The following is a 13,209-nucleotide window of genomic DNA, read 5'->3' as shown; positions in this document are numbered from 1 at the left end:
AGTGCTGAAATGAAAGTTATTCATATGACACACTCTCAATCAACTGTACCTCAATAACTGCTAGAATACCCCTTCAGTTAATATCAAGTGTTTAACCGTGTTAACATATCCCTATGGGGTGTATGCCTTACAACGAGTGAAATAATAGGCTAGGCTCAGCATTTATGCTTTAAAACTGCAGGATTTTGAGAGAGTCTTAAATACATGGATTTAGCCCGACAGGGTTTTGTGCATCACAAACCTAAGAAACCAATCCTGTTAGCTCACAGTGTGGGGATTCCCAGGTAGACTTGAGCTGCAGGTAAACAGACAAGTGACAGAGGTGGGTAATAAGTGGATCTCTTTATAGTTGCATCTAAACAACGTTTAAGGCATTAGGGGATATTGACTTGGAAATAACCTCTAAATCTAATGTACTTCTGAACAGAGTATTTAGGACTTCAATTAGAATTTAACATTGTAGTGAGGCTTTAAAAGGTTAAACTCTATCTCTCTGTTACTTACTGTAAATTATTGGCATCATTGTTTGAGAACAATGTTGTCAAATCACATAAATATTTATAAACATATTGTCTTGGTGAAACAGAGTTAATTTATTATTGATAATGAATGGGGCAGCAAGTAGTGTTGCAGTCACACAGCTCCAGGGGCTTGGAGGTTGTGGGTTCGATTCCTGCTCCAGGTGACTGTCTGTGAGGAGTGTGGTGTGTTCTCCCTGTGTCTGCGTGGGTTTCCTCTGGGTGCTCCGGCTTCCTCTCACAGTCCAAAAACACACGTTGCTAGGTGGATTGGCGACTTAAAAAGTGTCCGTATGTGTGAGTGTGTGTGACTGGTGCCCCCGACAGGGTGTATTCCCGCCTTGCGCCCAATGATTCCAGGTAGGCTCTGGACCCATCGCGACCCTGAACTGGAAAAGCGCTTACAGATAATGAATGAATGAATGAATGATAATGAATATGGCAAAATTATAACAGAACAAAGTAATAGCAGTTAGAATTAAATTATAAAATAATTTCTAATATAATATTTTTAAATAATATAAATAAATGCAATAATGTAACTATGATTAGATGTGTGTAATTTACAGTGGCTATAAGAGGAGTAGAGTAAGTCTCTCTCTCTCTCTCTCTCTCTCTCTCTCTCTCTCTCTCACACACACACACACACACACACACAATTTGGCTGCCCCAGGTCAAATGTACAAAAAGTGGTATGAGTGGATTAGACACAGTTTTGCTTACGTTTTTAAACACAATGTCACTGCTACTGACTTGGTGTCTACAAGGTGAACCAAGAAGTACAGTATCTGAGTAAGAAAAGTTTTGATATTCCGGCAGCACTGCTGTGTCTGATCCACCAGCTGCAGCAGAATTTTCCCAAACACTTAATACCACTCTGAAATGTAAGGATGTCGTTGCGTCTGTGGTTTTTCAGGAGGGCTTTTATTTTGTAGTGCTGTAAAGGAGGCTGCCATTTTCTGACGGTGTCCAGCAGTAGGTGACGTGGAGTCTGTGAGACTGCGGAGAGACAGAGAGAGAGTCAGTTCTCACAGTAAACAGCACATTCCCACGAAAATGATCAAGAAATTTGACAAGAAGGACGAGGAGGCCGGTGAGATCTCTTTACAACGCACATTAGTGGTTTACAATAGCGGGTGGACTGTTATGTGTCCGGTTACTGAGCTTAATTTGTCTTATTCGCTCAGTAGTGTTGGGGAGAACGTCCGAGCTAAAGTTAACGATTCATTCCAGACACAGCGCTTTAAAACATTGTGCCAAACCTTTTCTATCCAGTAGTACAATCTAACCCTGTACTAGCACGTTTATCTTGACGTTATAACGATGTGTGTATCCACTTTCTTCACTCTGCTGTGTTTCTGGTTGCGAATGTTGGACTAGCATCAGCTAACGTTAATGAACTTAACCAAACTTATACAGATCCGCCATAACATTAAAATGACGTATTTCTACACTCATTGTCCATTTCTTTTCATCTCCACTGACCACAAACGTTCGCTTAGTAGTTCTTCAATTACACACTGTTGTCCATATGTTGTTCTGTTTATTTCGTTAGCTCCATTTCACCCTGTCCTTCTGTGGTTAGGATTCCAGCAGAGCAGGTAACATTTGGTTTGGGTGGTGGATCAGACACAGCAGTGCTGCTGGAGTTTTTAAAACGGTGTCCACTTACCGTCCACTCTCTTAGACACACCTACCTTGTTGGTCCACCTTGTAGATGTAAAGTCAGAGATAATAATTTATCTCTTGCAGTAGTTCTTCATCAGTGATCACTGGACGGTTTGGGCTGGATATTTTTTAGTTGGTAGACTATTATCAGTCCAGCAGTGACACTGAGGTGTTTAAAAATTCCAGCAGCACTGCTGTGTCAGATCCACTCCACCACATCATCAGCGTCACTATAGCGCTCAGAATGATTCGCCATCAAACTAGAGGCTAATGCCTGCTCTGCGGAGGTCCTGTGGGGCTGCTCTTGGCTTGTTAGTCATTTGAACAACACAGGGGTTCAAAAACTGCAGCCTACAGTTTAACTTTACAGATTAAGATGCAGTCACAGAAAGGTACATGGTCCTAACTCCAGGAAACTGGATTCAAAAAAGGGATCTCATCTTCCTTGAGTGCTTAAAATACAGAATTAATTATAAAAGACTTAACTTGATGTTGAGGAATTGTATATGTATTAATTAAAGCTACGATTCCACTTAAAAAAACTGGATACAGATATGTAATACCATTTGTATGAGAACTGGCTTGTCGCTAATTATAATGATATACTTGAATTATAGGAAGCGGCTCCAACCCCTTTCAGCATCTGGAGAAGAGTGCTGTGCTGCAAGAGGTGAGTCAGGCCCTCTGCACCTTTTTTCTTTTCTTTCAGCTTGTCAGAATAACACTGTAGAGTGTTTGATCACACCGTGTGTTTGCCTTGAAGGCTCGCATATTCAATGAGACGCCAATTAACCCACGAAGATGTCTGCATATCCTGACAAAAATCATCTACCTGCTCAACCAGGTCAGTAGTGCTTTGATACGTACAAACATTCAGGCTGTTTGGTTTTGCTTGTTGTGCTCTTTTTGGACATGCTCTGAGTATGTTCTCTCTCCCAGGGTGAGCACTTTGGAACCACAGAGGCCACTGAAGCCTTCTTTGCCATGACCCGACTCTTCCAGTCTAATGATGTAAACATCTATTCTGTTATCTAAGAATCTGGTTTAAATAATATTCATGTTTTAGTATATCTTTCTAAAACTGTCTTTGTACACTGTTAGCAAACCCTGCGAAGGATGTGCTACCTGACCATCAAAGAGATGGCCAACATTTCAGAGGATGTCATTATTGTTACAAGCAGGTGATTTTACAGATATATTTCTCCTGTCTAGTGCTGTATAAAATACATTGTGTTGTGGGATCCTTCATGTAATTTGCTTTGATTGTCCTTAATCTCACTTGTGTGTGTCTCTTAGTCTGACCAAAGACATGACTGGAAAAGAGGATGTGTACAGAGGCCCTGCCATCCGGGCACTCTGCAGAATCACTGATGTGAGTGCGGTGGCTTACTACCTAACATCGTAATTAATTATTCACACATTAAATGTGCTTCTATATTTGCTGATGATTTACTTCCATATGTGGTGTTTATAAATAGACCACCATGTTGCAAGCCATTGAAAGATACATGAAGCAGGCTATAGTGGACAAGGTGCCTAGTGTCTCCAGCTCAGCTCTAGTTTCTTCTCTGGTAAGAACATATGCGTTTTTATTTTTTGGCTTTCAAGCATCATCACGTGTTGATTTGTGGATAATACCTACTGCATTGTTTCTTGTTTTACACAGCACATGGTCAAGATGAGCTACGATGTGGTGAAACGCTGGGTCAATGAAGCTCAGGAGGCAGCCTCCAGTGATAACATTATGGTGCAGGTCAGTACAGTGCTGATTTGCTCTTTACAACATGGTTTTCCCTCATTTAATCTTGTGTTTACAACATTATGCCCTATTTGATTTACAGTACCATGCACTGGGTTTACTGTACCATCTGCGAAAGAACGACCGTCTCGCTGTGACAAAGATGCTCAATAAGTTCACTAAGTCTGGCCTGAAGTCTCCATTTGCCTACTGCATGCTGATCCGCATTGCCAGCAAGCTACTGGAGGAGACAGAGGGAGGGTGTGTATGCATAAATAAAGCAGTTTTGTTCAACTTGTAATTCAGTGTATTTGACACACAGACCATTTTTGCCCATCACTCTTTTTCATTAATTCATTCATTCATTCATTATCTGTAAGTGCTTATCCAGTTCAGGGTCACGGTGGGTCCAGAGCCTACCTGGAATCATTGGGCGCAATGCAGGAATACACCCTGGAGGGGGCGCCAGTCCTTCACAGGGCAACACACAAACTCACACATTCACTCACACCTATGGACACTTTTTGAGTCGCCAATCCACCTACCAGTGTGTGTTTTTGGACTGTGGGAGGAAACCGGAGCACCCGGAGGAAACCCACGCAGACACAGAGAGAACACACCACACTCCTCACAAACAGCCACCCGGAGGAAACCCACGCAGACACTGGGCGAACACACCACACTCCTCACAGACAGTCACCTGGAGGAAACCCACACGGACACAGGAAGAACACACCACACTCCTCACAGACAGTCACCCAGAGGAAACCCACGCAGACACAGAGAGAACACACCACACTCCTCACAAACAGCCACCCGGAGGAAACCCACGCAGACACAGAGAGAACACACCACACTCCTCACAAACAGCCACCCGGAGGAAACTCACGCAGACACTGGGCGAACACACCACACTCCTCACAGACAGTCACCTGGAGGAAATCCACACGGACACAGGAAGAACACACTACACTCCTCACAGACAGTCACCTGGAGGAAACCCACACAGACACAGAGAGAACACACCACACTCCTCACAGACAGTCACCCGGAGGAAACCCACACAGACACGGGGAGAACACACCACACTCCTCACAGACAGTCACCCGGAGGAAACCCACGCAGACACAGGGAGAACACACCACACTCCTCACAGACAGTCACCCGGAGCAGGAATCGAACCCACAACCTCCAGGTCCCAGGAGCTGTGTGACATCACCCTTTTCTTAATAATAATTGTATGTGTTTGTTTGTTTGGTCTCTTGCAGACATGATAGCCCTCTGTTTGACTTCATTGAGAGCTGTTTGAGGAATAAGCATGAGATGGTGGTGTATGAAGCAGCCTCTGCCATCGTGCACATGCCCAACTGCACGGCCCGAGAGCTGGCCCCTGCTGTGTCTGGTTGGTCTCTTGCTCCTTGCTGTCTGTAGCTGCATTCATAAGACATTATAAGTATTTATATCTTCTCATTTGTGAATTAATTCTTTTAGTGCTCCAGCTCTTCTGCAGTTCGCCCAAAGCAGCCCTGCGTTACGCAGCTGTACGGACACTCAACAAGGTGAATACTTACTTTTTCTGCAGGTTAAACAATGTGTCTGTGCAAAACTGAACACTTTAAAATTGAACATTTGTTATAGTAATGAGTGCATGTTTAAGTTCCTGAATTCAAGCTTTGTCTGGATGATTTTGGACATACACCGGCACATTACTTTTGTAATCATTGCTACTTGTCTTGATGTCCACTAGGTGGCAATGAAGCACCCCTCTGCAGTGACAGCATGTAACCTGGACTTGGAGAATCTGATTACAGACTCGAACCGCAGCATTGCCACTCTGGCCATCACCACTCTGCTGAAGACTGGTAGCGAGAGCAGCGTGGACCGCCTTATGAAACAGATCTCCTCTTTTGTCTCAGAGATATCTGACGAGTTTAAGGTGCTTGAGAAATGTGTCAAACAGTCAGTAAATTTGTTTGCGTCGTCTGATGTTCACATCACAACATGTGAAGCTGGTTTGTCTTTTCTGCTTTAAGGTTTTATCTGACACACATCTTTTTTCCAGGTGGTGGTGGTTCAGGCCATCAGTGCCCTTTGCCAGAAATATCCCAGGAAGCATGGTGTAATGATGAACTTTCTATCCAACATGCTGAGAGATGATGTGAGTTTATGTGTGGCATCACACTCCCACTTGTGTTGTTGACGAAATCCATCTGTATCACATTACACACCTAATACATGGAGTGTTAGAGAAAGCTGGTACATCATTTCATGTTCAAATGTTAAACAAATAAAATGACTTTTATGTAGTTGAACACAAGGACTCAAGTACCACCCAGTGTTGTTCTTTTAGGCATAGGACTGGGTAAGATAAGATAAGAACATACCCTACATTTAATAATTGAGCGGAATCATTTTCACAGTGAGTTCAGAGTTCACATGACCTTGTAGTAAATGCAGGTACCAGTCCCAGAGTCTCTCACTTCCATAAGCCCACATTCATTCATTGTCTGTAAGCGCTTATCCACTTCAGGGTCGCGGTGGGTCCGGAGTCTACCCAGAATCATTGGGCACAGGGCGGGAATACACCCTGGAGGGGGCGTCAGTCGTTTGCAGAGCAACACACACTCACACCTATGTACACTTTTGAGTCATCAATCCACCTACCAATGTGTGGTTTTGGAAACGTGGGAGGAAACCGGAGCACCCGGAGGAAACCCACGCGGACACAGGGAGAACACCGCCCACATTCAGACTTAATCCAATAGAACAACTAGCAGCTTCACTGTCCATTGCAGGTATCTTCCAGGGCTCCAGTTTATCAAGAGCGCCATCAGTGAAATCTACCATTAAAAGCTATATTTGGAAAAAAAAAGGGCTACTTTTGAGTCACAGCAATGACACGTGTCACACTATGAAAAATGTATCAACAGAATTAAAAAATGGCTTATTGGTAATTACACAAAGCTGCAAAATAAAAGTAAATTTAAGTATTACGTTGTATGTTAGAAAACTAATTTAAGTTAATTTTTTGTGCGCGCTTGTGTCTGTCTGTAAGGTTGGTCTTTAGTCATCGTGATTGATTTGTGTCTTTCGCAGGGTGGCTTTGAGTATAAGCGTGCTATTGTAGACTGCATTATCAGTATCATTGAGGAGAATCCAGAGAGTAAGGAGACAGGCCTGGCTCACCTCTGTGAGTTTATTGAGGACTGCGAGCACACTGTCCTGGCCACCAAGATCCTGCACCTGCTGGGGAAGGAAGGCCCACGCACCCCCTCACCTTCTAAATACATCCGCTTCATCTTCAACCGCGTGGTGCTGGAGAGCGAGGCAGTCCGTGCAGGTGAGCTACAATATGACGTGTGCTCTTTCGGGTATCCTCAGAGTAAACTCTGAACACCATTCATGACAGCTGAAGCTGGTTGGAATACGCCTCTATAGATGTTTGTTTAGGTTTATTTTAGTGGTCAGGAAAGATTTATGTAGGGGTTGTGTATCCTTAGGAACAATGGCCTACAAGGAAGTCTTACTCAATACACTTACCTCAGCCCTAGAACATCTGTGGTACTAAGCTGGAGTTGGAAACTGTACCCCAGGGATTGTCAGTTTGAGTTTTGGTCAAAGTTAAGGCACGGAGCCCATACTGCGTGTAGTGTCTACGAATTTAATCACTCATGCTTAACCTCTGTTAAACCTATTTAATGCAGTCCTAACGTTCACAGCTCACCCACGCCACGTGCAGGACAAATTCATTAAAGCTGCAAAAAGAGCTTTGTTGAGAAGCTTTGTTGCAGGCTGAGCATTCTTCTGCAGTGACTCTGTATAGTATTTGACCTCTTAGATCAGCTTGGATCTTGCTGTAATTCATGTTTTTCTCTCTTGTTTCTCAAAGCTGCGGTGAGTGCCCTGGCCAAGTTTGGAGCACAGAATGATGACCTGCTCCCCAGCGTGCTGGTCCTGATGCAGAGGTAAGGGCAGCACTCACTTCTGTTGCACACATTATTAAAACAAGGCAGCAATCTACTCATGACTGAGGCATAGCACTAGTTTGAGACAAGGTAAGAGCTGAAGTGTTTTTAAGCATCTAATTATAGTTATGTTTTAAGCGACGCAAAAGTTTTTACTTTATATAAAATAAGACATTATTATCTGTGCTTTCCATCATCTTTCCTCTGCGTTAGTTCCTGAAACATTAGTTTAACAAGCAGGAAGGACGAGCTCAGCTTGTTTTGCATTTGTTTTTCAGGTGCATGATGGACAGTGATGATGAAGTGAGGGACAGAGCAACTTTCTACATGAATGTCCTGCAGCAGAAACAGAAGGCCCTAAATGCGGCCTACATTTTTAATGGTATGCCATGGGGGTGTGGTTGTGTGATCGATCTAACTACCTATGCTTTACGAGCCGTCTTTGGCTCGTTGGATTTTGCCAGTTGCCAAGTATAGGGTTTTGCTCTACATCATGTAATGGTTAATGTTTTATTCGGCTCAGGTTTGTCTGTTTCTGTTCCTGGGCTGGAGAAATCTCTACACCAGTACACACTGGAGCCATCAGAGAAACCCTTCGACATGAAGACAGTCCCCTTGGCTTCTGCACCCATCACTGAACAGAAAGCGGGTAGGTTTATGGGCCTCAGCTCTGAGAAAGCTCATCTCATCATTAAAAGATTTTACTTCAGTTTTCATGGAATCAGGCTTGTTGCTAATCTTCTTGAAGCACTGAGCTGTTTTTGGAGTAAACTGCTGTAATTACTCAGAAATGTTCAGCTTGGCTTCATTGCTGATTGTGTCCTCTGTCAGAAATTGCTCCAGTGGCTACAAGCAAGCTTCCTGAAAAACTCGCACCCTCTCGCCAGGATATTTACCAAGGTAAGCCCATGTTGTGTGCATCTGTTAGTATACTGCCAAATTATCCACAGGTGAATGAGTGACTGGTTGATTGTGTGAAATTGTCCACAGGCGAATGAGTGACTGGGTGAGTGTGCGAAATTGTCCACAGGTGAATGAGTGACTGGGTGAGTGTGCGAAATTGTCCACAGGTGAATGAGTGACTGGGTGAGTGTGCGAAATTGTCCACAGGTGAATGAGTGACAGGGTGAGTGTGTGATAAACTCTGTGTTCCTATCTTTCACCAAGTGATTCCAAGTAGGCTTTGGATTTACAGAAAATTTTAAAAGAAAAAAGGAATGAATGTTTTATTGAGGAATTAGTGTAGAGCGGTTCTTAATTTAAGACTTCACACATTACTTTTCATCTCTCTCTCTTTCAGAGCAACTTTCTGCCATCCCCGAGTTCCAGACCCTGGGTCCTCTTTTCAAGTCATCCGAGCCGGTGCAGCTGACGGAGGCTGAGACGGAATATGTGGTGCGCTGCATCAAGCACACATTCACTGGGCACATGGTGTTTCAGTTCGACTGCACCAACACTCTCAACGACCAGCTGCTCCAGCGTGTCCTGGTGCAGATGGAGCCCTCAGAGGCCTACGAAGTGGTACACCATGTCCCTGCAACTAGCCTTCCTTACAGCCAGCCAGGCTCCTGCTACACACTGGTTCGGCTACCTGAAGATGACCCCACAGCAGGTTATACACACAGCATGTATTATCTAGTTCTGTAGTTTCTTTAAAGGATACACATTCTTCCCTTTTTTCTACACGTGAACACTGTTCTGGGTCTTAATGCAACATCTGTGACCTGCTTTGGTCAAAAGATCACAGATGTCCAAAGCCACTGCAGCATTGTCTCGTCTAAAGAGCCTTGTTCAGAGCGGCTGGTGTCAGCTCCTGTTCCTTTAAATGATAATGAGCCACTCACTGTTCACCCAGACCTGAGCGCACAGCAGTGAGTAGCGAGGAGTTGGAGCTCTGGATTTTAGCCGTTTTCGCTTGGTTCTCATTTTCTGTTTTTACTCGGTGCTCTTATTTCTCAGCTCCCCCTGTCCTCGAAAAGGGGCCAGGACAATTCTCTTCATATCAGAAGCGGAGCAGAATCTGTACGGCTCGTTGTATCCCACATTTTCTAACTTAATTTAGAAGCTCTGTGTCTTATAGTTGTCTAAGTTTTTATTCACTGTTTGAAATAACACAGAAACTCATTTTTAACTGGAGTTGTTTAGTTTTGTAGCACTTTCGCTCTGTGTTTAGTTTCATGCCGTTAACGGTCTCCCACATTTAGAGTCAGTTCCACTTTACGTGATCTGAAAAAGTAAAAATAAGTCACGATAATCTACCTATGAAGCTGGAATAGATGAATACCTCGGTGTTTTTCAACGTTTAGTGGTCTCTCCGTTTCTAAACAAAGTCACAAAAACATCATTTTAGTGTGAAAATTTAACGCAGTGTAACACAGCTTGTGTCCTGTCTTTAGGAGTGTTGGTACAATCAAGAGCAAACAAACTCATATGTTGTGACCTCACAACCATGACTACATTGCAGTCTGACACAGTGCACTCATTATTCAAGCCTTAAGCCAAAAGAAAAAAAGACTGTGTTGGTCTTAATGGTCTCAACAAGCCTGGAACTCTCTGTTTCTAGGAAATGATTGCATTTTAAATCTGTCACATTGTGTATCAGAGAAATTGCAGTTAGGTTTGTCCCACAAATCAGTTCTCTCTGTTTCTAAGTTTTCTACTGCGATAGCTTTTTGTCCTGATGCCATTTTCTTGTTGTCCTTATTTCCTCAGTGTCCTGCACATTCAGCTGTACAATGAAATACCTGGTGCGGGACTGCGATCCGAACACGGGTGAACCCGATGATGATGGTTATGATGATGAATATGTGGTATGTGTACACCTTGAACCTACCTTGGATATGGTTCCTTCTGATTTTCACTGTTTGATCCATGTGCAAAGCTGTGTCTCAGAGTCAGTAAAGTGTTCTGTGTTACCCTCCTCTCCTAGTTGGAGGATCTGGAAGTGACAGTTGCAGATCACATACAGAAAGTTCTGAAGCCGAATTTCGGTGCAGCTTGGGAAGAGGTTGGAGATGAGTTTGAGAAAGAGGAGACGTTTGCTCTGGCATCAGTCCGGACTTTGGAGGGTAAATGACTTTTAAAGTCTTCAGCGGAAGACGTGATGCTGTTTCTTTTAATGTGTATTGTATCCATGTCATATCTGTATTCTGTTAGACCAGATTCTACTTACTATTCAATGAAATCTGACTAGATGTTGGGTATAGGCAGCCGTGACCTACAGGTTTGAGAATTGGGTTTGGTGCTGAGGGGTTTCCGGTTGGATCCAGGTGCCAACTGGGTAAAAAAATTAGGGTGCGTGGCTCTCCATCCTCCCTCACATACAGCTGAAGTGCCCTTGAGCAAAGCATCTAACCCCCAATTAACCCATGGGTTAATTGATGAGATCAAATTTCATTGTGTACTGTACAATGGTTCAGCTCCACTTCTGCCATGAGAGAAGTCAAGACTTGCTGTATCAACGTAGGTTATACCTCCTGATCGTAATCCAAACTTTATTTGTACCTTGCTTTTCATAGTCAGTGAAATCTGAATTTAATACAGTCATAGAAAATGCAACTTGTTGCGGGTGTAACTCTCAGCTATGAACGCTAATCACTGTAAATCACACTGACTGAATACAAAAATCTAGTATTACTAATGCTTTGGTTATTTCATGCAATTCCACAGAGGCCGTCAACAACATCATCACGTTCCTGGGCATGCAGCCGTGTGAGCGCTCCGATAAGGTTCCAGAAAAAAAGAACTCGCATGTTCTGTTTCTTGCAGGTATGGATTATTCTTGATCATTTCCATCATTCTTTAAGGCAGTGAGTGAGGGCTTTTATTGAGCTTTATAGATTTTTAAATCCTAGCTACTTCATCCAGTGTCTTAACTATTGTCCAAACAGCCTGAGTACACAGCTAAACTGTAGAAATAGGCCATAGAGAAGGGAGGAAACCCACGCAGGCACAGGGAGAACACATCACACTCCTCACAGACAGTCACCCGGAGGAAACCCACGCAGGCACAGGGAGAACACATCACACTCCTCACAGACAGTCACCCGGAGGAAACCCACGCAGACACAGGGAGAACACACCACACTCCTCAGACAGTCACCCGGAGGAAACCCACGCAGACACAGGGAGAACACACCACACTCCTCACAGACTGTCACCCGGAGGAAACCCACGCAGACACAGGGAGAACACACCACACTCCTCACAGACTGTCACCCGGAGGAAACCCCGCGCAGACACAGAGAGAACACACCACACTCCTCACAGACTGTCACCCGGAGGAAACCCCGCGCAGACACAGAGAGAACACACCACACTCCTCACAGACTGTCACCCGGAGGAAACCCACGCAGACACAGGGAGAACACACCACACTCCTCACAGACAGTCACCCGGAGGAAACCCACGCAGACACAGGGAGAACACACCACACTCCTCACAGACAGTCACCCGGAGCGGGAATCAAACCCACAACCTCCAGGTCCCTGGAGCTGTGTGACATTGAAATCACCATTTTTTTTTAATCATCTAAAACTCACACACACTTTTGGTTACAATTTTATCCCCAAAAACAGAACTAATCAACACACATTTTGCAGCACTTTTTTCCTTGATTTCTGAGTTTTCATTTACAGTCACGTTACACAAAGGCTTTAAAACTTGTTTGTACGCCTAATAGATTGATCAGGGTCTAGACTCCAAACAGCATCTAGAGAGTAGCTCCCTGTATCTTCTACAGCAGATTTTAACCCTGCGTGTGTTGCTCTGTGCAGGTGTGTTCAGAGGGGGTCATGACGTGTTGGTGCGGGCTCGCCTCGCTCTTGCCGATGGCGTCACTATGCAGGTGACAGTGAGAAGTGCAGATGAAAACGTCGTTGATGTCATCCTTGCATCTGTCGGCTAAGGGATTTGTGAAGAGCCTGGATCAGGTCACAGTCACATGCCAATCAAACCAGGTCCACGATGAAAGAAAATATAAAAATGGTGTCGCCTTCTCCATGCTGATTAATATATGTAATAATGTTTGTATAACGTTTTCCACACTTCTCTTTATTTCCCTGTTGGAATATGTTAAAATAGCCAACGTTAGAAAACAGAGCTACAGTCTACATCTAGAGATAAACCCCTTGGCTGAGACGTAGGTGCCGTGTCAATTATGAGACCATCTGTGGCTTTGGTTTATTCCTGTGATTTCCGCTGCAGTAAACTTGTATCCAAGACCCTCTTGTTTCTTTTGCATTCTTCAGTAAACAACTGCAACAAAAATGTAGCAAGTTTCATGTTTGTAACGTGCTTTTCCACCAGATAAAATATTGAG

The 13,209-nt window shown here is 43.9% G+C and overlaps 1 protein-coding gene across 1 annotated transcript; it reads left to right on the top strand.

Moving 5' to 3' along the window:
• Window positions 1-1,461: 1,461 nt before the first annotated feature.
• On the top strand, window positions 1,462-13,201 carry copg2 (COPI coat complex subunit gamma 2). Its single transcript, XM_066667804.1, has 23 exons — window positions 1,462-1,611; window positions 2,804-2,856; window positions 2,950-3,030; window positions 3,126-3,197; window positions 3,288-3,367; window positions 3,483-3,558; window positions 3,665-3,757; window positions 3,853-3,939; window positions 4,028-4,185; window positions 5,193-5,326; window positions 5,416-5,483; window positions 5,672-5,860; window positions 5,987-6,082; window positions 7,021-7,264; window positions 7,814-7,889; window positions 8,168-8,271; window positions 8,413-8,538; window positions 8,721-8,789; window positions 9,190-9,501; window positions 10,602-10,699; window positions 10,819-10,957; window positions 11,559-11,657; window positions 12,665-13,201. The coding sequence occupies exons 1-23, from the start codon at window positions 1,575-1,577 to the stop codon at window positions 12,793-12,795; spliced, it is 2,622 nt and encodes an 873-aa protein (XP_066523901.1). The 5' UTR covers window positions 1,462-1,574; the 3' UTR covers window positions 12,796-13,201.
• Window positions 13,202-13,209: the final 8 nt, after the last annotated feature.

Source organism: Hoplias malabaricus, chromosome 4 (assembly GCF_029633855.1).
Source record: "Hoplias malabaricus isolate fHopMal1 chromosome 4, fHopMal1.hap1, whole genome shotgun sequence".
Taxonomy (NCBI): domain Eukaryota; kingdom Metazoa; phylum Chordata; class Actinopteri; order Characiformes; family Erythrinidae; genus Hoplias; species Hoplias malabaricus.
The sequence above is the reverse complement of the archived record's forward strand: the minus strand, read 5'-3'. Positions and strand labels throughout refer to the sequence as shown.